Source organism: Astyanax mexicanus, chromosome 10 (assembly GCF_023375975.1).
Source record: "Astyanax mexicanus isolate ESR-SI-001 chromosome 10, AstMex3_surface, whole genome shotgun sequence".
Classification (NCBI taxonomy): domain Eukaryota; kingdom Metazoa; phylum Chordata; class Actinopteri; order Characiformes; family Acestrorhamphidae; genus Astyanax; species Astyanax mexicanus.
In genome coordinates this window covers 32,446,586-32,471,012 of record NC_064417.1, presented here as the reverse complement: position 1 = coordinate 32,471,012, position 24,427 = coordinate 32,446,586, and the positions used below count along the sequence as shown (strand labels likewise).

Below are 24,427 nucleotides of genomic sequence, written 5' to 3'. Positions count from 1 at the left end.
TCTTCATTACAGGCACTTTAACAGCTTAAAACATTAATAATGCGTTATTCCAATAGGACTATGCTCATCCACATACTGCTGCTATCTAAAGAGCTTGCCTTTAAGGCACAGGTACTATACACCACTATATGACCAATGGCATTGCCAGAACTATCCCTGATTTGAAATGCGTGGGATACTATTGAACGCACGCCATCAACACTCCTCCTCTACCATAAAATCTGCTCTCTCAGTAACTGTGTAAGAATATTGGATCTGCATGGGATGAATTATCACAGGTCTCCACATTAGGAACCTCTACATCTCTGACTCTTGACATGTTGCAGTGTAACACATGTGATACACATGTATTACACGGTAAATCAGTATGTGTAGCCCAATAAATATAATCCAGAGTTGCCCAGTCTAAATGTTTAGTAATTTAATGCTCCTGGTATCTTTTACCTTTCTTCCAAATAAAACTGCAAAAAAAAAAAACGCTTGTAATTTGTAATTTAATTTTGTGATTGATGAGCGTGCTTATAGCTCTAAACTGTAAAATGTAATACTTTTATCTTCACATTGAGTTGCATGGAAACATATAGCATAAAAACACAATCATATGTACCATGGTGGTTTCCTGGATGGACCCAAAGCTGTTGATGAAGATGTTGACACGGTCCTCCACAGGAATACCTGTAAAAAAACATACATAATTCATTCAGCATGAGCCACGATTCCAATCGAAATCCCCACCCTCTTTCTCATAAAGTGTTACGGGTTTCTGTTACCCGCAACCCAGATCACGAAACCATTCCTATTCCGTGTAATGTGAGAAGCCTGGTGCTATAGGGGGATCAAAAATAAATAAATAAAAAAAATATAGAAACCCAGACGTTCCGGTTCTGCTCCCGTTCCCAAGATTATACTGTTGACTCTAATGGTTGCCAAGAGCTTTCATCTTCCTCTGATATGCGGAGCAGATGGGTGACCCATAGGGAGTAATAACGTTCAGTCATACGCTCAGCCCTAAACACTCCGACCACATCAAGGCTCACCGACACACACATATATACGTACGTTAAACACCAGGGAGCACACAGGCCGTATAGCTCCTCACTTTTACAGCCTCCTTCATTAGATCTGGAGATGTTGCCAGAGCAAACACGTCCTACACGGCTAAAAGAGATTTAATCGGCTGCTCCTGCTGGAGTTCAGACCATTAAACCAGGGGTTTCCACTCTAAAAGCTGGGGGAACACCATTAGATTTAACATCAGATTTAGAGGCAGGTCTCAGAAATCATAAAAGGTTAACTTTTGAACGATACGCTAATAATTATTTAATTATCCATAATGCAGAAATTACAGCAAATTGTTTGGTAACCATTATTTGTTTTAGACTCAATTCAGGTTAACCTTTTGAACCATTGTGCAATAGCTGTAGAAAACATGAACAATGGAGTTTCAATCGGTATATAACTGCCAGCTATGTTCCCAGTTTTGCAACCAGAGTCTGTGCAGTAGAGATCACAGGTGATGAAAGACTCGCCTACTCGTTTAGACCAAGCCCAGGAGTCTCAGACTACCTTCATTGAGCTTACAGCACAGCCTAAAAGACCAGATATAGAGCAGCTTTTTCGTTGGATTTACAATTTAAATGTGCATTCACTTCAAGCAATTTCCACCCTGCTCAAGCTGGTAAAGATGGATGACCAGCACAGTTCTTCCCAGTGTAAAGTATGTTTTTCTTTGGTTTAGTTGGTCTACAAGCATGATCAACTTGACCAAGCTCATTAACCAGCTTGGTCATCCTTCAAATTCTGATCAAGCAGCATGGTGAAAAATTGGGTCATACTGGTGGTCTAGCTTGGTCACTGGTCTGTTTGATGAGCATGACTAAGCTAGTTGTCCAGCAAGACCAGTATGATCAGGCTATTCGACCAAATAGCTTACCAATATAGGGTATGCTTTAGACTGGATTACCAGATTTGTAACAATTACAGATCAGCTTAGTCTGAAACCAGTTACTAGCAAAAGCTGATCTTGAGTTAGGATTTTTCAACAAGTAATGCTGTTCTATAGAACTAAAGACAAAATGTCTGCACAGCTTGGACCAGAGGCAGAAACATAATCGCTTACTAAGTTGGTAAACTGTGTAACTGTTGGTAGGCTTCTTACTAACTGAGCATGTCTCAGACTGCCTTCATTGAGTTTACAGCACAGGCTAAAGGACCAGAAGGTGAATATTTTTTTTTCCACTGGAATCTTAGTTTATCCAATAAGTGTAGTGTCACAACACCAAAAAAAATTTAGTCCCTCTTCATTTCACCTACTTTATGCCCTGTCAATCACTTTATACTTGAGAGTAGCTCCGCCTTACAGCATAGGTTAGGTATAAAACCTGATTTTTGGGGCAAAAAAGGTGGTAATATCAGCAAAGGGAAAACAAACAGTTGGAATGTTTAAACACTGGAGACAGAATGATAGTTTAGAGCAAAACATAAGATTGGCGGGGCTGTTTTTCATTGAAACATACTGGGATGGGCGGAGCTACACATCATGCTGCAGCCATCCAGCAGAGGCGGTAGACCTGTGGTGGCTTCACATTTAAAAGACGCAGCAGTGTTGGTGTTTTACAGTTATGTACAGTTCATGTGGTATATGCTGTGCAGTCCCACATGGTTTAGTTTTAAGGTCTATTTAACTGTGAATGATTCTGTGCTTTACACCAAATTACTAATCTGATGCAGATTGTTTTATCTGAGAAAATTCTTAGCTAGACATTGGTGATAAGGCCCAATATTTTTAGACAAAAGTAAGTACCCTTGAAGTTGGGCCGGATGCGGGGGTCGTAGGTGATCAGCAGACGGTTCAGGATGTTGCTGGTAGAGTTGGCTGGAACTCGCGCCAGGTCTTCTGATGAGAGCTGCCTGCAGAAACGAAATAAGTGTGTTATTGTAGAAGTGTGTGATTTATTATTACAGTTTATAACCATTAGAGCTGCCACGATTAATCAATTAAACATGATTAAAAACCCATTTATCTGCATTCACTGCTTTAATAACCTTCATTATACTTTAATGAGGCATCAAAGCTTATTAAAGCCATATTAAGCCTGTGCCTAGACTAAAAAGTGTTTCCTGTGGTGAATCACCAATATGGATTTATCCAAGACCTGTCTTATATGGCCAAAAGTTTGTGGACACCTGGTTTCTTCAATCTTCAATTTCTCTAAAATCAAACGTTTTAGCTAAATGTTTGTCAACACCTAACTTACTGCAGTAATAACCTCTACTTTTTAAAGATTTTTTTACTTTGTTATGTACATCATTATATTATACTGATTAAATGCAATTATCACATTGCCCCAGTACTGTTGTGCACATTGTGTAGCATTGCTGTCTTGCTGTCTTGTTTTTTAGATTTTTTATAACTTTTTTAGACTGTTCTGTAGTGGAGTCGTTAGAGCTCCCCCTAGTGTCAATTCCACCATCCTACTGATACACAGCAGAGGAGCTGAGGAACTCAGTTCCCCAGAACCTGCAGAGCTTCAGATATAGAGCTGCAGAGAACAGCTTCACTTCAGCTTTAACTGGATCCAAACTGGACAGATAAGTGAATCTATCCGACTGGCTTTAGTAATTAGCAGTGGAGCTTCTGTGTTAGACGGAGTTTTACTGTCTAAAAGCCTTTGTGCTAGCTCACGCTAACTGACTAGCTAACGCTAACGGGCTAGCTAACGCTAAACGGCAAGCTAACGCTAACCGGCAAGCTAGTGCTAACCGGCAAGCTAACGCTAACGGGCTAGCTAACGCTAACGGGCTAGCTAACGCTAACGGGCTAGCTAACGCTAACGGGCTAGCTAACGCTAATGGGCTAGCTAACGCTAACCGGCAAGCTAACGCTAACCGGCAAGCTAACGCTAACCGGCAGGCAAATGCTAACGCTAACCGGTTGCTTTAGCTCAGCTCAGCTAACCTACAGGAGAGAAACTCCTGTTTAAGATTTAAACTCTAGAGCAGTGTGTGCTGAAGCCAAATCACTCAAACAAAACGCTCAATACAGCCAAACAATTAAACAGTGGGGAAATCCCAGCGCCCTAACAAGTAAATATAGCATTTACATTTATATTATGTTATGTGTTCATCTCGTAAATCCAATGTACTGCATGTTTTGAAGGCATTATTAGTTAAATCGATAAATTGATTTGTGAGTAACGTTAAATACTGCAGTGAGGAGAAGCTCTAAATGTCAGTTAATTGGCTAATTTACCCACTGTTTACTTTCCCTGGATTCAGCTTTTTACCGGGCACATTATTAGTGTGAGTGTTGTACTGAATCAGGAGTAAATTATTGAGATATTATTAAATGTGTGTCGTGGTGCTACAATATGTGAGTAGTGTCTGAATAAAAAGTGATTAAGTTGGTGTGGGCTGTTGTAATGCAGGTGTCAGGTGTGGCTGCTGTAATGAGTAAATGGCAAATTCTGTGTTTAGGTACTTTACTGAGGTATGATAATATTGTTGTAATTTTTGTGTCAGTATTTTACCCATATTCTGTGTGTGTTTTAAATAAACTGTAAAAGAGATTCAATTGCCTCTTCTTTTTTTACACTGCATACTTTTCAAATATAAAAATGTCTCAAACATTCAGTGTTTTAACTATTGGAATTAAAGTGAGTTTAGAGCACTAAACTATTTTAATAGTGTAATTCCAGATGGCTGAAATGTGTATCAATATTAGCTCTAGAATTTCCCCTCGGGGATCAACAATCTATTATTTTTTAATAAATGGGGAAAAAGCAAGATAAAAGTCAGTTGTGACAAAAACAAAATATCGGCTTTGGATAACGGATATCGGCCACTTGGGACCTCTAAATATCGGCCGTTAAAAAAAAGCAATATCGGTCAACCACTATTCTGCAACCACAATGATTTAGGGCAAAAAGCACTTTTTGTATTAGGCCAAAGAATAATTTATACTGTCCAATAAAGTTTTCTTTGAAAAGCAAGAAGAAAATACATTCAGGGTATTTAAAGAATAATCATTATCCTCCAGTCAAATTATTATTTTTTGCTAGGTTTTCGTTTCAGACAAGCATTTTCAATTCAGTACATTCCAACTTTTGGTGGCAGTCAATATTAAAACAAGTATTAAAAGTGTAAAGTATTTATTAAGTACCCTTTAAACACTTATTAGTCCATTCATCATGAAATTTGGACATAATGTAACAAACACCTACCAGATTTAATATAAATACAATAAATACTAATTCTCATAAAATGGAAAACTAGAGTTTTGAAGGCCAGTGTAACATTTATCAGTTAAATTTTCTTTAGTAAAAAAAAACAAAAAAACATTGGGTGTAAAAATCAGGTTTTATTTTTTTCCATTTACTTAAGCGTGGAAGAAATGGGATTTATTCGTTTCCAATGTTCTTGTGTTTTATTTCAGCACCTCACAATGAGAATATCAGGGGAAAAAAAGAATATGTTCTTTATTTTCTTCTGACTAAAGTAATTTGGATAATAACATCACATTTGTTACAAGACCTTAAAATGGAAAAATCTGAAAATTGAGAGAAAATTCATTTTTCTAATTATTCCTAAAAAGATAAAAACATAATAAATGTTTAAATAATTAAAAAAATTATGAAAATTATTTATTTAAAAAAGAAGGCAAATGAGGTATTGAACACACAAAGCATATGCATGACTAAGCTGTCATAAGAGGCCCTAGTACATGGCACAGTGTGAAGCACACACTACATTACAGTAGATGAAAGGTTTTAGACGCAACAGGCCTCTTCCCATGATCAAAGAACTCCCCCCCCAACCCCCCTCCAGTGTAACCGCTGTAAAACCCTGTACAGTGACACACACACAAACACACACAGCCAACTGCGGTTCAGTCAGGGCCACATTCATTCACACTCTCAGGATTAACTGTTGGTGATTCACAAAGCAGGAGTTCCTAATAGACTCTACAGCACAGACTATACTACACTTATATCGACAAAAGTACTGGGACTCCTGCTCATTCAGGGAATTCAATTTTTACTAGATTTTGCAGTATTGCTGTGAAGATTTGATTGCATTCAGCACTATGACAAGAACATTAGTGACGTCAGGATTTTGGATGGTCCCAGCCCACCTCATTTCCAACTAGCCAACTCATCCCATCCAGAAGTATGTACGAACAGAGCTCCATCATTCCAGAGAACACAGTTCCACTGCCACACAACTCAATTCTGAGGGCTTCATACCCCACTAGTCCAGGCCTGGCATTAGGCATAGTGCAGAAAAGAGACAGCATTAAACACTGCACTGAACTTCTAAAGTCTAAAGCGCAGCGCTTCTACTAGGACATTTTACAGCACTTCTGCTTCTCTTTACTGACAACTTTTATGGAGATGCGTATTTCATTTTCCAGCAGGACTTGGCACACTGCCCACACTGCCAAACATACCAATTGGTCTTATATAATATTCTAATTTTCTGAGATACTGACTTTTGAGATTTCACTGGCTGTCATCAACAGTAAAATAAATAAATGCTTAACAGGGGTGTGCCATATCGTATCGTACGCAATAATATCGGCAACATTTTTAAATATTGTGAACGTTATTATACCCTGGAATATGGTGCCATATCACCCACCCCTAATAATCACATCTGGGTACTACTTTTTTACTGTTTTTAACAAAAGAATAATTTACGTTGTTCTCATTTCCCATTATATATCTACTAGAGATTATATCTGTCCAGTATCATTTATTTTACTTTAACCCTTGATATATGGAGATATTTGGAGAGCATTATTAGTATCATGACATTCTGGATCATTGACTTCTGTTACACATCTGATAAAATTCTTGTATTTGTTAATATCTCAGTTAGGGGTGTGCCATATCATATTATATGCAATAATTAAAAACAAAACAAAAACAAAAATAATTTTGTTTTAGGGCCATATCGCCCACCCCTAATGCTTAAAATACATCACTTAGTGTGCAATACATCTATAAAATATACAAGTTTCACATTTTGAACAAAATTACTGAAAGTAAAGTACAATTTTTTAATGCACCTGTATGTATTAACATGTTAACAGTGACAGCACTAATGTAAAGATATACAATATTACAATCACGATGATAAGACACTTACGATGGGCAGTACACCTGCTTGCCTTTCTTCTTGCCCTTTTTGGCTGATTTTTCTTTGGCAGATCCTCCCTCCATCCACACACAGAGAACACATAGCAGCAGCAGCAGCTTCACAAACCTCATCTTCCAGCAGCAGCTCGCCCGGACAGCCTGCGAGGAAGAGCATGAGAGGAAGAACAGTGAAGCATTAAAACAAGCAGTACATAACCTCAAATATTAACTTCATTTAAATATATATCATAAATCAGATACAATACATTGTTTACAGTTCAACCCAAAAATATCTGGGTCCCCCCTCTATCAAACTTTACAGCTGCCACACAGCAGTCAGACAAGTACTTAAAATTAATTATTTGGATGGGTGAATGAATACTTCTGGCAATATAATATCTCTGTATCTCTGCATTGGTCTGCTATGGGGAAATAGTGCTCTCATTGAATAAGCTCTAATGCTACCATAGTTTATAGTCTCATTTGCATGTAGAACATTTATGTATTAACCTGTTGACACTTTTTTTATTATTTATTATTAAATACTATTTTATTATCTAGTATTTTATTATTTATTTCATGAGTGAGATTCTTCTATTGGCTATACGTTTTTTTTTTTCAAAATATCTAAATTGTCTGCCCTGTTAAATCCTTCCATTAGATAAAATCAATAATATTCACTTTCCAAGATATTTTCCTTAAGTATAGCGGATCTGATCTAAAATCAATAATGACCTGCTGCTCTATAAACAGTTGCCCAAACCAGGCCTAAAACAAATATATGGTCCCATGGGCTTTAGGGGCATTTCAGGCTATACTTAGACCAATCCATGGCTGCATCCAATTAACTCTACCTTATCCAACAACATATGGTTTGGTTAAACATTCAGAATGTTGGCATGTGTTCCCTTTAACTCATTAAAATCTGCCTCCACCCATATGGGGGGAAAAATTTTATTATTTTTAAAGTACGCAAAAATACATGTTAGAATAAACAAAAAATATTTTTAAAAACACAGGTTTTAGGATATTTAATAGGAAACAAAGATTAAACCCAAATATGCAACATTTTTTAAAGTTAAGTAATATACATTATATGCATTAAAAATACTGTATTTAAAAAAAGAATAATGGCACTAAATGATCATTCAAAAGCATGGTAATGCATTTACATATACTTTTTAAGAGCAATAAACATTTTATTACAAAAATTTTTTAGACACTGTGTGTAATCTAAAAGCATTTAAATACCCTAAATAAATAACATTTGAATAAAACCTTACTAAAATAGCTTTTTAACACAGTTTGAAATCATGCCAACTCATTCACATTGATAAGCTCCATAACAGGCCTAAAGTAGCTCAGAAACAATGGTTGAAATTACACCCATTTACTGTACAATACGCAGATAATTCAATTATTAAGGCAGGCCTACATTAGCCAATTTAATAGCAAAATGTGTCCATACTTAAGTCCATGTTTAATAATATCAGTGAGTCAAAAAGCGGTTTGAAGACAATTGTTTAGGCCTGCAGTTAGCACCATGCTAAGTGCTACCTTAGCCACATGGCTGTAATGTTTGAAAGCAAACTTCAGAAGCAGAAACTACAGTATCAGCTAATGGACTATATTTAGTGTGTTTTGGTGACCCACAGACATTTCCAGCCAGTCTGCCCGCTGAGTAGACCTTTGCTGTCTACTGGACAAATGTTTTAGACTCTTGACTCTAGCGGCTGTGTCCAGGAGTCTGCACAGTTCAATTAAATTCTAATGTATTTGTACTTTCTCTGCTGTATATCAGTGAACAAAAGAATCTACACTACCTTTGCTTCTACAGACATATACTCTGGTCCAGAACACAGTACCTTCCTTCTGTATTTACTTTTTCACTTCACCCCAGACTGTGAATAAGAAAATAACATTCTCATATGGTTTTGGTGTTTTGACACTTTGGTGAGCAAAACCAAACCACAACAAACCAGACCAGGCAAAGCCAAGCCAAGCCAAACTGAACCAAACAAGACCAGACCAGAGCAACCCATACCAACTTACACCAACAAAGACTCGAACAGACTGAACCACACCAAAGCAAACCAAAGCTAAGCCAAACTGAACCACGCCAAACCAAAACACCACACCAACTGAAACAAGCCAAGCTGAATCACACCTATCCAAACAAGACCAGACCGGAATGAACCACAATCACGCCAAGCCACACTGTACCACAAACACACCAAGCCAAGCCAAACTATACCAAGCAATACCATACCAACCTACACCAACTAAGACCAGACCAGTCTGAACAACACAAAAGCAAACCAAAAATAAGCCAAACTGAACCACACCACACCAACTGAACCAAGCCAAGCCTGGCTTGACAAGACCAGACAAACACAACAAATCAAGCCAAACTGTAACACAAACACATAAATGCAAACTGTACCAAACAAGGCCAGACCAACCCACACCAACCCAGACAATAACCCAACCAAGGCCAAACTCAGTTACAGAATTTATTCATTACTTAAGCAGAGTGTTACTTGAGTTGCCTTTATTTTAGGAAAATGGGTCTAAGCTACTTTTGGTTGTATTTTATACACACTGTGGGTGGTCTCACTGTGCCTTACTCTGTCACAGGGGGCTTCCCTTAGATTGTCTTTAGAGATAAAACTGAAGCGCTACAGATACAGGATTAACATTTCCAGTGAGTATATGCTGGCGAAGCTTTAGGACCCATCTGAGGGATGAATCAGTGTGATGATGAAGCTTCCTTACAGCAAATTATACGTAATACAGACAGTGAGACGCAGTGTTCCTGAGACTGTTAAACAGGAATCACCATGATGTGGAAAAGCAAATAAATAAATAAAAAAATACTAATAATATAAAGTGTAGAACTATTTTACAGTGGGAGATGCATATTTTACGTGGTACTCGTGGTTTAAGTATTTTGGCTGCATTTAAGCTTGGTTCCCTCCAGATGTTCATTTTTATAGTTTTTGGCAGTGGTGGGCGCAAACATTGGTTTGGGTCTTTTCATATTGTACATACCTCCACCAACTGTAAATTTTTTTTTTAATTTGTTACAGGTACAGGAAGAGGAAGAGTCAGGTCTGGCTGACACACATGGCAATGCTTTTAACTCAGCTTAACACCGTTTGAAATCTCAGCAGTGAAGAGAAGAATTAGAGTTCTGACGGGTGAAGTGCAGTAATAAAGTCATTTCTACAAAAGTAGTAAATTCTTGAAATATTAAAAAAAAAAAAAAAATGTCTGGTCATATCTCCAAGAATATCGTTATTATATAAACATCCTAAACTATTGATATGACTGCAGGGCCATATCGTCCATCTCTATTATACACATTTTTTAGAAGCTAGTCATCCCCAAACTTTGGAGCGCAATGGTTGAATATTTGAAACATCAGACCGTGTTTAATGTTTTAACTGTTTAAGGTCACTGTTGGCCCTCAGCGTGTTTATGTCACGTTCACTCAGGCGAGAAAAGCGAAGCCCCAGCTTCACGAAGTCCAGCAGATTTAGCAGTCCCGGCACTGTTGTCCAACAGAGCCCGGGGGGACAGTGTCCAGCGTTAGCGTTAGTGTTAGAGTAACAATACAGAGAGAGAGAGAGAGAGAGAGCAGCCAGGCGGATTAGCACAAGGAATTCCCCTTGTGAAGCTCCAGTGCCAGGAGCTTTCCCTCGTCTAGACTCTCCCGGCCTCCACCTCTGGAGTCCTGAGTCTCCGCCAGCACATTGATCATCGCCTTAGCAGAAATGGGCCAAGATCTACTAGCGCTGTCCCACACACTCTTAAAGTCTCTCTCTCTCCCACTCTCTCTCTCTCTCTAAGCAAATTCCCATTTCCCTGAGTCAGCAGAGTCAGCCAGAGGATGTCCTGAACACACACACACACACACACACACACACACCTTCTCTCTCCATTTTCTGCTGGAGTCTCGCCCTTAATTAGTCCACTTTACCTTCAAGAAACCTCAGCGTCTGATTTATGTTTTAACGTTTAAGCTTCGTAACTGGATCAAGCAGCCGTTTATAATCCTGGCCAGCGGCGGGACGTATGGGCCTGCAACTGTAGGAATTCAGGTAAATAGAGTGGAAAACACATGTCTAATAATGCACAAGCAGATGAATCTCGGCCTACTGCCGCGCTACAGCCTGGCACTCGCACAAGAATGCCTCTCGGAAACAAAGCGCTCCACTCCAGCAACTTCACTCTGGAAATGCAAACACACACACACATATACAAAAAAATATGTATACGTAAAACAGCCTCTGGCAGGTTACACCTCTGGTAGCTGGCCAGCTGAGACTTGCCATTAAAGATTAAGGCCTCAATACAGTTTTGAAACTACTACACTCAATATTACCAAAGGTCATATGTCTATATAAAATGAACTGACCCTATATACATATTTATATACATACTGTATATAATTTTTAGCATGGAGCTTTTTAACCCCATAATCTTTATGACATGTCAAGGCCTGGAAATAGTATGAATAAAATATAATAACCAGGTACTTGAAGACTTTCAAGAAAAAGATTTTCCAGTATCTATAATATAACAGTACATAATATTTAAGTGGTATTACATAAGCCAACATAATGCACCAGTACAATATTTCATCAGAACAATCAGGGAAAAATACAGTACTAGTGAACTATTTAAATATACTAAAGCTTAGCATGCTCAGAGTTGCATATGCTGATTATCTCCACAAGACGTTTAGAAAAAGTTGTGATGTAATGTGTGCCAAATATCAGGTATTAATACTGCCTAACACTCTTCAACTCCTTTGAATGGCTTTTAATAGAGCTACTGAAAAATAAGTATTTAAACCAGGTTGAATAAGCCTTAACCAGCCTTAACTAGCCAATCTATATCTAACCTATATCTAACCTAAAACAGCCTCAACCAGGCTTAAACTATCATTAACCCAGCCTTAGCTAGCTTTAACTAGGCTTAAAAAGCATAACCAAGATTTATCAGCTTTCACAATCTTAAATAGCCCCAGTCAGCCTTTACTAACTATTACTAGCCATAACCAGCCTTAACTAGTCATCACAATCTTACACAGTTCTAGTCAGCCTTTACCAACCTTTACTAGCCTTTATCAACCATTACTATCCTTAAATCAGCCATCACAATCTTACACAGTCCTAGTAACCATTACCAAACATTACTAGCATTTACCACAGCCTTAACCAGCCTTAAGTAGCCTTCACAATCTTAAACAGCCCTAGTCAACCCTTACCAACCTTTCCTAGCCTTTACTAGCTTACCCACTGTTACCAGCATTTAACAGCCTTAACCAGCCTTAAGCAGCCATCACAATCTTAAATAGCCCTTTTCAGCCTTTACCAACTTTTACTAGCTTTTTCCATACTTTAACAGAACTCACCACCCTTCAACAGCCTTTACTAGCTTTAAATATCTTGTCCAGAAACCTTAACTATATGCTTATTAATTTACTGCATTTGGAAACTCTATTATACAGTATATATCTGTGTCTTAACTCCATGTGATAACCCCAAACTAGATTCCAAACATCTGATTGTATGGATTCCAAAACATTATAATTTACTAAAAACTGAATAGTAGATTCACTCAATATCACAACAACAGATTTGATCAATAATTAATATATTGTTTGTGTTAGAGCACTGGGTCACAAGTCACTTTAGAAAAGTTTGCAGATTTTACGCACAATGTCCTGGCAATCCTAGAACATGATAAACCATGTAGCCCATGTGTTCAACCATACATATGTGGTTAGAACTTCATAAAGACATGTTATTTAACCAGGGCTGATTCAAAACAATGAATGATCCAACCAACTGGACATCCCATGGACCCCATTTACAGGATATGTATTTTTACGCCCACAGGCATATTGTATATTCTATACCATGAACCTCATGTACCACCTAACCCCCCAAACACCACACATCACCAGTAACACCACATAAACCACCCACAGCAGCCTTCTACCAAAACAGAGCCGCTGCTAACAAAAACACACAACCTGTAGATGCTGAGCACTGCGAGTTTACTGAAGTTCACTCAGCAAATATATGGAGCTGTTTGGAGCAGGAGAAGCTCCATCCTCCATGATGAAGATGGTGATGGTGAGGAAGCGTGGGGGGTTGGGCAGATGTGTGCAGGCAGGAGCAAGCTGCCATTAGCATGAACGGCAACATGACGACAGCACGTAGCCTATGTTGCGCGCGTGCATCATGCTATTAACACGAAACGCACATATAGTAAACATACATTCACAGTATACTTACCATCACGGTATGCGTGCGTGCCTGCGCTCGTGCGCCTCGCTGGGCGGTGGTGCTGTAGTAGTAGTGATGCTGGGGGAAGGATGCTCGCGCGGCGCTCGCTCGCTTGCTGGCTCGGTCGTTAGAGGATGATGCCCGCGCGCATGGTGGCCCTCCTCCTCCTCCTACAGGCGTTGGTGCCCCTCCTCCGCTCACAGCGCGCACGGGAGCCCCGCGCGGAGGTCCATTCGGGCTCGGTAACGGGCCGGGTCGCTACTGGGTGCCGGGTGGAGGTGATGATGCGCGCCGCTGTCTGTGCGCCTGGACGCAGCCTGCCTAAGATGGAGGACCAGTGTGAGCGTGTGCGCGTGAGCGTGTGTGTTTGCGCCTGCGTGCGTGCGTGTGCGCCTATCATGCATGCGTCATGCGCAGTAGAGCAGCAGCAACAGCAGCAGCAGCATCCTGAGCAAATCAGCATCAGGACCAGATGGATGGTGTGGGGCAGGGATAGAGGCCTACAGGCTATTTATAGAGCAGTAATAGTTAATATAACCATATGGAAAGAAGCCAAAAGTATTGGGACACCTGCTAATTCACTGTCTCTTCCAAACATTGCTATGAAGATTTGATTGCATTCAGCAACAGCAATAGAAAGGGAGATCAATAGTGAGGTCAGGATGTTAGATGCTGACCAAGCAACTCCACAGTAACCACCTAGCAACTCCAAAGCTTCCCGTAAAAATTTGAGTTTCTTTGATTTTACCAAATTAATAACCTCTGGAATGTAATCAAGAGGAAAATGGATTATCACAGCCATCAAACCAAGCTGAACTGCTTGGTAGCAGAATTTTTGCACCAGGAGTGGCATAAAGTCATCTAAAAGCAGTGTGTAAGGCTGGTGGAGGAGAACATGCCAAGATGCATGAAAACTGTGATCAAAAACAGGGTGATTATAATAAAAATATTGATTTCTGAACTCTTAAAACTTTATGAATATGAACTTGTTTTCTTTGCATTATTTGAGGTCTGCATCTTTTTTGATATGTCAGCCATTTCTCATTTTTTGCAAATAAAGAAACATTGAATAATACAATATTAAGATATTGTATTATTTTATTAATTGTATCTTCTGAAATCAAGAGTATTAAGAAGTGTTTATCCTGCTTTGTTTAAGTAACTGTCTCTACTGTCAAGCGAAGGCAAGCCCACATTGCTATGAGGATTGGATTGTATTCAGCAACAACAAAAGAGAGAAAGCAATAGAGAGGGCAGGAGGTTGAATGCTGATCATCACTTTCATCAACCCCAACTTAGCAACCCAACAGCAACCACCTTTGCATTAACACTATGACTCTGTGTGGACACCTGTTATTTCATTATTTCATCTTCTGAAATCAATGACATTAAAAAAGAGATTATACTTTTATTGTTGGAGCAACTGTCTGTATTGTACCAGGTAGGTGTCCTTTCAAGTTATACTTGTGTTTTAGTTTATGAAGACAAATCAAAAATAGACTGTCTTTTAAAACTTTTAAAACATATGTTTAATAAATTATATATACTGTAACTATATCTATAGAAGGTGTGTCTACAAATATTCAGACATACTATAATTTAGCTATGATTTGAAGCGAGGTCCAAGTACATAAGTTGTTGCTGAGCTGCTAAGTAAACGGGAATGCTAAAGCACCAGCATGTCTGCCAAAACACACGGGACCTTTGCCAGTGGCCTGCTACAAGTGTTAAAGTGTGTGTGTGTGTGCTTAGGTGTATAATCCTCAAGAAACACCTCTTTCAGCGAGGTCAAAGATTCCAAATGATGTCACATGTTTTCTTTTAGGTCACAGATTTTCATGAATAACATGTCCTGTTATTTTAAGTGATGTCACAGGCCATAAACAGTGATAAAACATCCTGAGTCATGTCACAAATTCTAAGTAAACTCAAGTTCTAAACCCCTATTGTTTAGTTGTCCAGTAGCAGAGCTGTATGGCCCAGACAAGCTGTTTTTTTTTTCATCTAAGCAATGCCTTTTATTTATTTATTAATGCACTTACCTGTCAGACCTTTAATTCTTCTCTTCACTGGTGAAATTGAGACTTAGTCCAAAGTGAAACTGAGCTAAAGCTGTTTCCATGTGGGTCAGCCAGACCTGACTCTTCCTGTTCCAGTTTTCTCCAGTTTCCAAGAGTCTTTTGAAGTGTAGGTGTAGGAAACAGTACTCATTGCTCTTTGGCTTCATCTGAAATTTCTCTAAAGAAAAGACTTAAACTTTTAATACTTATAGAGTTATCTGTGTTTTGTGTTTTTTTTTCTAGTTATTATGATGAAAGTGTGAATGTGCTATGTGTAAGTGTGTAAAGGCTGCACTAGAGAGTGCAGTGTTACAATATGTTCCAATACTGCTTTACTACAGATTTTACTTTTTCACATTAATGCCAGGTTGGTTTGGATTGCTTAAAATTTTATTTAAAAACTGTTATTTATATTTTCTTAGGTTATCTTTGTCTGATATTAACGTTTATTTGATAATCTGAAAAATGTAAGTTTGACAAAAAATCCAAAGAACCAAAGAAATCTGTACTTTTTACCATGTTCTACTAAATATTTGCATGACTTTACACTTTTCAGTAATATATTGCTAGTGAAGTTACATATTCCACCTGAATGAGGTTATACCATGTGATTTTACCAAGTATAAACAGATCATTTCATTTATGGCACTTATCTGACGCTCTTATCCAGAGCGACTAACAGGTTATTCCTATTACAGAGGTAGGTATGTACATAGTGTTAGGAGTCTTGCCCAAGGACCCATATTGATGTGGCACAGCATAAAGTCACCCAGAGCAGGAATTGAACCCCCGTCTCTCACATGAGAGGGTAGCTCAATGGCATATAATGGTGTTATCCACTGTGCCACACCAACCACATATAACTTATCTTATCTTGTTTACTTTTTCACTCATTCACTGTTTCACTAATTCACTTTTCACTCATTCACTACAGAAGTTTTCTATAAAGTGAACTAATTGAAGAATAGCCGTTCAGACTGACCATTGTAAAAGAGCTGACACTGTATAAAGTGAGATTCCAAACGCAGGTTTTAGTGAGGTCACAGTTTCTGCTGATTCCTCAGAGGTCCGAGAAGAAAAAGCAGAGCGCTGTTCTTTGGTTCCGTCTCGTTTTCAGGAGCGTGTTCTCCATGCTGTTTGTGTTCCATATGAATGAAAACACAGACATTCCCAAACCTCCGCAGAGCTCTGTGGAACTTAGCGTAGCTCCAACGGCCTGAGGCTCCGTTCTCACGTGTCACTCTATACCTTCTCCTCGAGTCGTGGCAGAAAGTTGGACGACAGTGGCCGGGGGTCTCCGCTCCACTTCGCAGGGGTCCGATCGCTTCAATAACACACTCATATAAGCGAAATTACTGAATCATGCAGAATGAATGACTGCATAGCCCGAGCGCTGTAACGTTATAATCAATGCTAAACGGCGGCGAACAAAAGCAGCCTTTGTTTTTCCAAAACGCTCAGCGTCTGGCGAGGAGCCACCGAGCTGATGGACAACACAGCACCCATCCAAAAACATGTCAGATCACTCCAGCTCACAGAATACAGTATTATATCTGGCAGACGCTCTGCTCTGCTATCAGTCTAAACACACCCGCGCACTAAAACATCTCAACTTTACAAGGAGAATAAAATCAGCGAAGATACTGTAGGACTTTATTCTTTCACTAAAATACTTGTTTCTTTGCCTGAAGCAGGACTGCAGCTCTCAATAGGTGACTGATATGTACTTCAGTAGAGGAGGATCTGCAGCTGCCCTGAGGGCAGGAACACAAACAGTAAAATTATACTTAAGTTTTATGCACCTAATTACATCATTATAGATAATTAATATCATCAATAAGATTCTCAATGTGTCAGAATATTGGAGCTGCATATTGGAGCACCATTAAGAACCTCTACAATTCTTTACCTGCTGAGATGCATGGTATGTTGCTTTTCACATGCGTTACACATATGTTACACACTACTATATATATATTTCTACATTTATACATGTACTGTATATAAATTGTTAATAATAACAATATGTGACTTTTTAACTGTAACATAGGAGATTGGAAAAATGTTATCAACTCTGTTAGGAAGCTGTAGAATATGTCAATTATTGAGTTAATAATAAGTACTTTTAGTAGATTTCTATTGGTCTATTCACACAGAATTATTTACAGAGTGCACAAATCAGCGACAGGATTCAAAGGATGGGTGACCTATGTGCAGAACAATTTTAATCTTCAGTATTTTGTGAAGAAATTCACAATGAAACAGCATAATGCAATCAGCTGCATTTTTTTTTTCATTTTTCCAAGTTCCATCACAAGTAGTCTGCCTCAATTACAAGTGGAAGGGCCTTTTTCATTTGTAAAAAAATTATTATACCTTTTCATGGGGCAACACTGAAGATATGACCCTTTGATACAGTGTAAAGTAGTCAGTGAACAGCTTGAATAACAGTGTACATTTGTTGTGCCCTCAAAATATCTCAACACAGCCATTACTGTCTAAACTGAGTACACCCCTCTGTGAAAATGGCCTAGTTGTGCCATTTTTACAAAATGTGTGGAGTGTATCACTTTTGTTTGTGTTTGTATCGAAAACTATTACAAGCAAAACTGATCTGAAAGGAGTAAAATTATGTTTAAACACTGCAAAAAAACCCATTTGCAAAATCTAGACAGTATAACTAAAAATTGAGTCTTACAGAATATGCTCATATTAAGCAAAAAAAAAATATCTGTAAGCAAATTTTTGCTTGGTAAGATAATTTAAAATAATAAAAAATAATAAAATAATAATAAAATAATAATAAAATCTTAAAATCCTGTTGTAAGTTTTCAATCAAGAAAAATATATTTTATCTAATTTGAACATAACAATCAGAATAACTAGACTAGAGACTTTCTGTGCTAATTTTGAGTTTAAATGACTTAAAATTAGGTAAAAATTAGTAAGGTTGTTGTTCCAAAATGTTTTGCCTTGAAATGAGATAATTTCACTCTCTAAGATTTTTTTTTAATTATTATTTCTTTACAGTGCATCGATTAAACCCTCTTGTTTTATTCCATCAGGAATTGGTGTGTAGTGAAGAACTGAGCACTGAGTGCTGATCCAGTAAAAAAGGCTGGCAGGACTGAGCCACTAAAAGCAGATCAGAAAGCGTTTAGAGAGATCGCAGCACTGCCAGGATTGATCGCCAGTCTATTAATAAGGCCGAGTGGGGATGTCCCGCTCCGATTTGGAATAAAAGTGCTTGTCATGGTAATTCACTGCTCAGTACTGCTGCCAACAGAGCCTTGTTTAAGATGCCATTCATCCCGTCCAGTCTCCTCCACTCTACACACTTTACAGCCAGACGAAAATCCAGACTTCCAGTCAATCTCATATCCATATCCCGTTGCCTCTTCAGAAACTAAATTACAGCCTCTGGTGATCAGTGACATTCTGAAAAAGCCTCCACACGTTCTCTACTGGAGACAGATCAGGACTGCAGGCAGGCCAGTCCAGTACTCGTACTGTGTAATCATAATACTGATTCTGACATAATACTGACACCAATACATATTTCCACTATTGCTGGGCGGTATGACCAAAATTGCATATCACAGTATTTTGCAAGATTCTGATGCTTTCATGGTATATCACAACATTTTTTTATTATTATTATTTATATATAGTTTTTATTTTTCATGACTGGGCTTTAATATAGGGTTGTGACTTTACTGTACTGTTAGGAGTACATATTATATAAAACAATAAGGCTTTAAATTAAGGCTTTGATTAGTGTTAGGTTTACTTTGTCCCACAAACTTACACAATACATAAAGAAATCAGACTTTATTAGCAGAAAATCAGCTGAAGAATGTAAACAATAGACTTTAAAAAGAGATACACCAACAACTTAAACACAGCTTTCTTTACAAAACTAAATATTTTATATAGTTCCATAAACATTATAAATGAACCTAAAATATTCAAAAGTATTTAAGAGATATTTTTCAAAAGCTTTATTGCACAAATAAAGTCTCCAGTTAACAAAAAACATTTAGTTCTGTTTGCATTAATATTATCCTTCACTCTACAGTATTAATATATTTAAAAGGGCTATAGTTACTCATAATGTAATGTAAGGAATAAGAGCAGAGACTGTAGGAGTTCTTGTTTTCATGTTTCTCCAGGCAGGACAGTGTAGGACTAAGCTAAGCCACCGTTTCTGTGCTTCTTCTACACTTCTAAACAGCGCTCTGCAGCGCCTCTAGTGGTATGGTGGTATGTGAAAAAAACACACCAGTTCTGAATTCCCCTCCGGTATACCGTATGAAGCAGAGCTGTCCATCTGAGATGCCTCTAAGCCCAGAAGTTGATGCCATATCTGGACATAGCTAACATAACTGCCTTTTGTGGATAGTGCTTTCATATCAAATCAAATCATGATAACAATCATATCATTAAAAAATCATATAAATTACCCCTGTTTTTTTGTTTTGCAAGCATGACATGCTGGAATGAATGTATATTAATGAATAAAATTAAGTTGGTGAAAGAAAACATACTGTTTCCAATCAAGTAAACGTAAATGTTTTCCATACTTTATCAATATTTTTTATTTATTTGGGGTTGTAAATCCATTTTAATTTCAGTAAAATCCCATCACCAGCCAGGAATGTCCTTGACCTGGCTGTAGCTATGAAGGACACCACCAGGTGTCTCTAGCCTCCAAGCAGAACTTCTCCATAATTACCAAAAAGGAAAAATAGACATAACTGACTGACCCTATACTTAACTACTACACTTAAGACCTGCCCTGGGGTCCTGCTGTTTGATTAGAACAGCTGAGCGAAGATCCGAGCGAATGAAAACATTCTAAACTTGGGCCTCAGCGCTGCCCACCATGGAATTTGCTTTATTTCACGCCCGCCGTGACCCGTCCTTTCCTGAGAGACGGATATTCAGCAGGATTGGAGTCGACACCGTGTTTGTTTGCTTTGCTTCCATTTCAGATGAAATGCTTTTACTCTGCTCTGGATGATGTTTTGTTTTTGGACCGGACGTATAACGGCGCATTCGCTCACCCGAACGGTGACCCTGCCTTCCCTAAACTCAAAAAAATCCTCCCTGGGTTTAATTTCACTGTTTACAGACCGGCCTTCTCTTTCTTGTATCAAAGTGATTCGCTGGACCACCAGGAGAGCACAAAACACTGTAGCGTCTACACCAGAGACAGAATTCCAATCTTCTGAAACGCTCACACAGAGAGAGAGAGAGAAGAGAGAGAAAGAGAGAGAGAGAAAGAGAGAGAGAGCGGGCGAGAGAGATTCCTTCTGGCTGAGGTGCTGACATCTGCTGTAGGCTTTGGGGATGGAATGTGATCCTCTCCCACAGACGGCGGCTCACAAATTCACAGAGCAGACCCGCCACCAGATCCTCCTCAGTACACTCAGCACTGCAGCTCAGCTTCCAGAAACATTCACTCTACTGTTACTTTTGTCTTCCCGGATTGATCTACAGAAGGAGACACCTCAAACAACATCAACACGACTACCAAACCTCACCTCAGCATACAAATATACAGTAGCTATCACTGTAACATACTCAGCTACTACTGACCATTCACTTATTATACACTATATGTCCAAATATTTGTGGACACCCTTTGTAATAAATGCATTTCCCTACCTTAATTGGCATCCATTGCTGACAAATAGCATCCCCAACAGAACAGGAGATCTCTCTGTAGATAAACAAACATGTACCTATTGTCATTATGCCTAATGCCATGTGTGTTAGAGGGATATAGAGGGGTGTAAAGCCCCCATTGAGCTGTGGAGCAGTGAAACTGTGTTCTCTGACTGGAATTATGGAGCTCCATCCAGTTATTTTGGATTGGATGAGTTGGGGAGTTTGGGAATTAACTGGCATGGAGGTCATTATCCAACATCATGACCTCACTAATGCTCTTGTCACTGAAAGCAATCAAGGGTATTTAAAAAGGTTTATCCTGCTTTTGTTGGATGAACTGTCTCTACTGTCTATGGAAGGCTTTTTGCCAGACTTTGTCTAAGAGCTTCTCGATGATGTTGCATGATGATCTCCATCCCAGTTCATCCCCAACTCCCCAGCTCAGCAAGATTGAACACTGTAGCATCAGGCCAACACACAGTCAACACCTCAATAAAGTACACAGCTCTTACGACCAACATTACTGAGACCACTTCATTTTCTGAATCAGTTTTTATGATTTTTAAGATTTTGCTGTTTATAGGTATATGTTTGAGTAAACTCAACATTGTTGTTTTATTCTATAGATGAAGGACAATATTTCACCCAAATTCCTCCCAAAAAAGAAGAAAACAATTAATAAAATTTTATTGAGTTCAGAAATCAATATTTGGTGGAATAACCCTGGTTTGTAATCACAGTTTTATGCATTTTGGCATGTTCTCCTCCACCAGTCTTACAAGCTGCTTTTGGATAACTTTATGCCACTCCTGGTGCAAAAACTCGAGCAGTTCAGCTCGGTTTGGAGGCTTGTGATCACCCACCAATTCAATTTGGTGAAATCAAAGAATCTCATAATTTTAAGTGGACTCTTATTTTTTTCCAGAGCTGTATATAATACAAAAGGGCATAAAGAGAAGGTAGCTTTGTGGTGGGAGGACACAGACAATTTGCAAATATATGGTGCCAGAATCTAACGGGAAAAAGGTATGTAGGTTTTATTAACCAATACTGATGGAAGAGCCTTGGCACATGAAAAGTTAGTTGGTTGAAGACATTTTATTGAGTTGTAGTGGCTGGTAATTCACTTTTTAGAGTGTAGGACATATGGTCACCCTGCATTAAAAAAAAAATTCCGGCATTTAATAGCACAATGCTAAGAAGTGGTGCTTGTGTAAGCACAGCGTTGCAAGTTTTTGCTATTAATCAGTGCAGATCGCAGCACTGTTCACTGGGCCAAAAAAACTCCTCAGCATTTGAGGTGTGCCGATGTCAGCTGGATTCCTCCCTGATTCACCCTCTCTAGTCTTCTTCTTCTCTCTCTGTCTCTCTCTCTTTCTCTCTCTCTCTCTTTCTCTGGGGCTAAAAGTGAAATTGCTTTGCCATTGCATCATCTGTCTGGCAGAATCACTTCAGTGTGTGCCCCGGCTCTGATTGTTTAGTCTGCCATAAGGAGAGTATGGGGTAAAGGAAGACGTAAGGAACCCATTGGCAGTGGGCAGATGAGATTAGCCACATGAAAAGGCTTTTATGAGGTGATGTATTGAGTCGGCGAAAGGAAATGGCTTACACGCAGGGTGGGGGGGACCCGCCGTCCACTGCTTTGATAAGACAAATTGAGGAGTCCTCCGCCGTTTCCCCAAAGACACATTACATATTGTTCTCCGCTCACAATGGAGGAATCCCCAAATGAAGCTATATGGAAGTTATTAAGGCGCTAGACATAATCGTGGCCGGGAGCCAGCTCATTTAGAGCAGGGGATGTTCAGGAAGCCTCATAAACCTCCTAAATCTACAGGGGTGAGTGAGTATGTGTGCTGGAGGTACCCGGGTCATGAGGCTTCAAGCTATTTATCTGATTGGCCTGAACTCAAATACTGTAACTACTTTGAATAAGAAAAATGATCTGATGCAAAATTTTAGTTTAATTCAGGTTTTGCAAGTTTTCAGCTTTTTGAGGAAACCGTTTAAGAAGATTCAGGAACATTTTGTTCTAAAAAATCTCAAAGAGTTCTACAAGTTTTAAAGTGACAGTCTGTGACTTTTAGGAATTTAAGAATTTAGAAACCTCTCTGGTGACAATGTGTCCTTGCAACAAACATATGAAAAAGTGTTTTTAAAACATGCTTAATTTTTTAGAGCAGATGAAATCTGCGGATTTTATGAAGCTTTCAATGTCTTTACAAGGACGCTCTTGATTTTTAATTCTGGGTTTTTAAACAGATAAAGACTGAATTTATCATGCTCCTAACTCCAGGTTTGCAGTAATAAATTGGCAGCATCAAGGTTTCTCAGGTAATCAGCAAAAACACCCAGGAAAAAAAAACCCCTTGGACACTCCAGACACCTGTTTTTTTGTTCATTTGCCTTCACAGGGATGGTTGCAGAAGCACATTGATACATCTATCAATACAACTGCTTTCATTTTAAAATAAAAAAAGTCTTAGAAGTAAATACTTAGAAGTTAAACTTTAAAATATAACTGTGAAAGGCACTGTGCTTGATGAACATTTAGTGTTACTTCAATTTAAAACTGTAAGGGAAACTCTTGAGGTCATTTCAGGAACCTTTAAGAAAAGTTTTGGGAAAGATGTTTCCTGAAGGTCCCTTGAAGCTCCATAAGGATTTCCTCCACAGTTTGAGCATGCTTGTACACTGTAGGTTATTAACTGGTTTCCAGATCCACATTATGTCCAGATCCAGACTATGGAATATGTAGAAATGCTTAAACCCAAGTATAGTAACTTTAATACCAACTTAAGAAGAAAAAAACAATGTATACACTTCAAAAGTCAGAAAAAACTGTACAGATGATGTCACCAAATCACTAAGGTTAAGAACTCCTCTTTCTTGCGATCTTAAAATGACAGATTTAGTCAGGATCCCAGCTTATATTTGTTTGTATGAGAATACAAAAAGATGTTATCAGAAATAAAAGTTGTGACCATTAATATTTTTACCTACTGAAATTTGATTACTCCTGAAATAATGTTATTCTAACTTTTGCATAACAAATTTGACAGTGTAAAGATCACAGTATGTTATGCAGATTTGCAGTACATAGTATGCTAATATAACTTATAATAATAACTTATAATAACTTAATGCTTAATGCTTTTCTACAGTTCTGAAACCGATTCCTCAGCAGCAGCAGCAGTGAGTACCGGGTCTCCGCCTTCTGTAGAGTTTTTCCTCCTTCTTTCTGTTTTTTTCT

General features: G+C 38.5%; 1 protein-coding gene across 3 annotated transcripts in view; it reads right to left on the bottom strand.

The window, feature by feature from the left end:
* glrbb (glycine receptor, beta b) overlaps positions 1-13,798 on the bottom strand; it is a 35,816-nt gene extending 22,018 nt beyond the window's left edge. The window contains exons 1-4 of one of the 3 annotated variants that reach the window (XM_049484395.1): positions 13,451-13,798; positions 7,150-7,298; positions 2,804-2,910; positions 608-675 (exon numbers count right to left, since the gene is read on the bottom strand). In XM_049484395.1, the coding sequence (XP_049340352.1) occupies positions 608-675; positions 2,804-2,910; positions 7,150-7,298; positions 13,451-13,453 (327 nt within the window). In that variant the 5' untranslated portion in view covers positions 13,454-13,798. The remainder of the gene's footprint in view (positions 1-607; positions 676-2,803; positions 2,911-7,149; positions 7,299-13,450) is intronic. The other 2 variants (XM_007245526.4, XM_007245525.4) reach the window with 2 other exon arrangements.
* Positions 13,799-24,427: the final 10,629 nt, after the last annotated feature.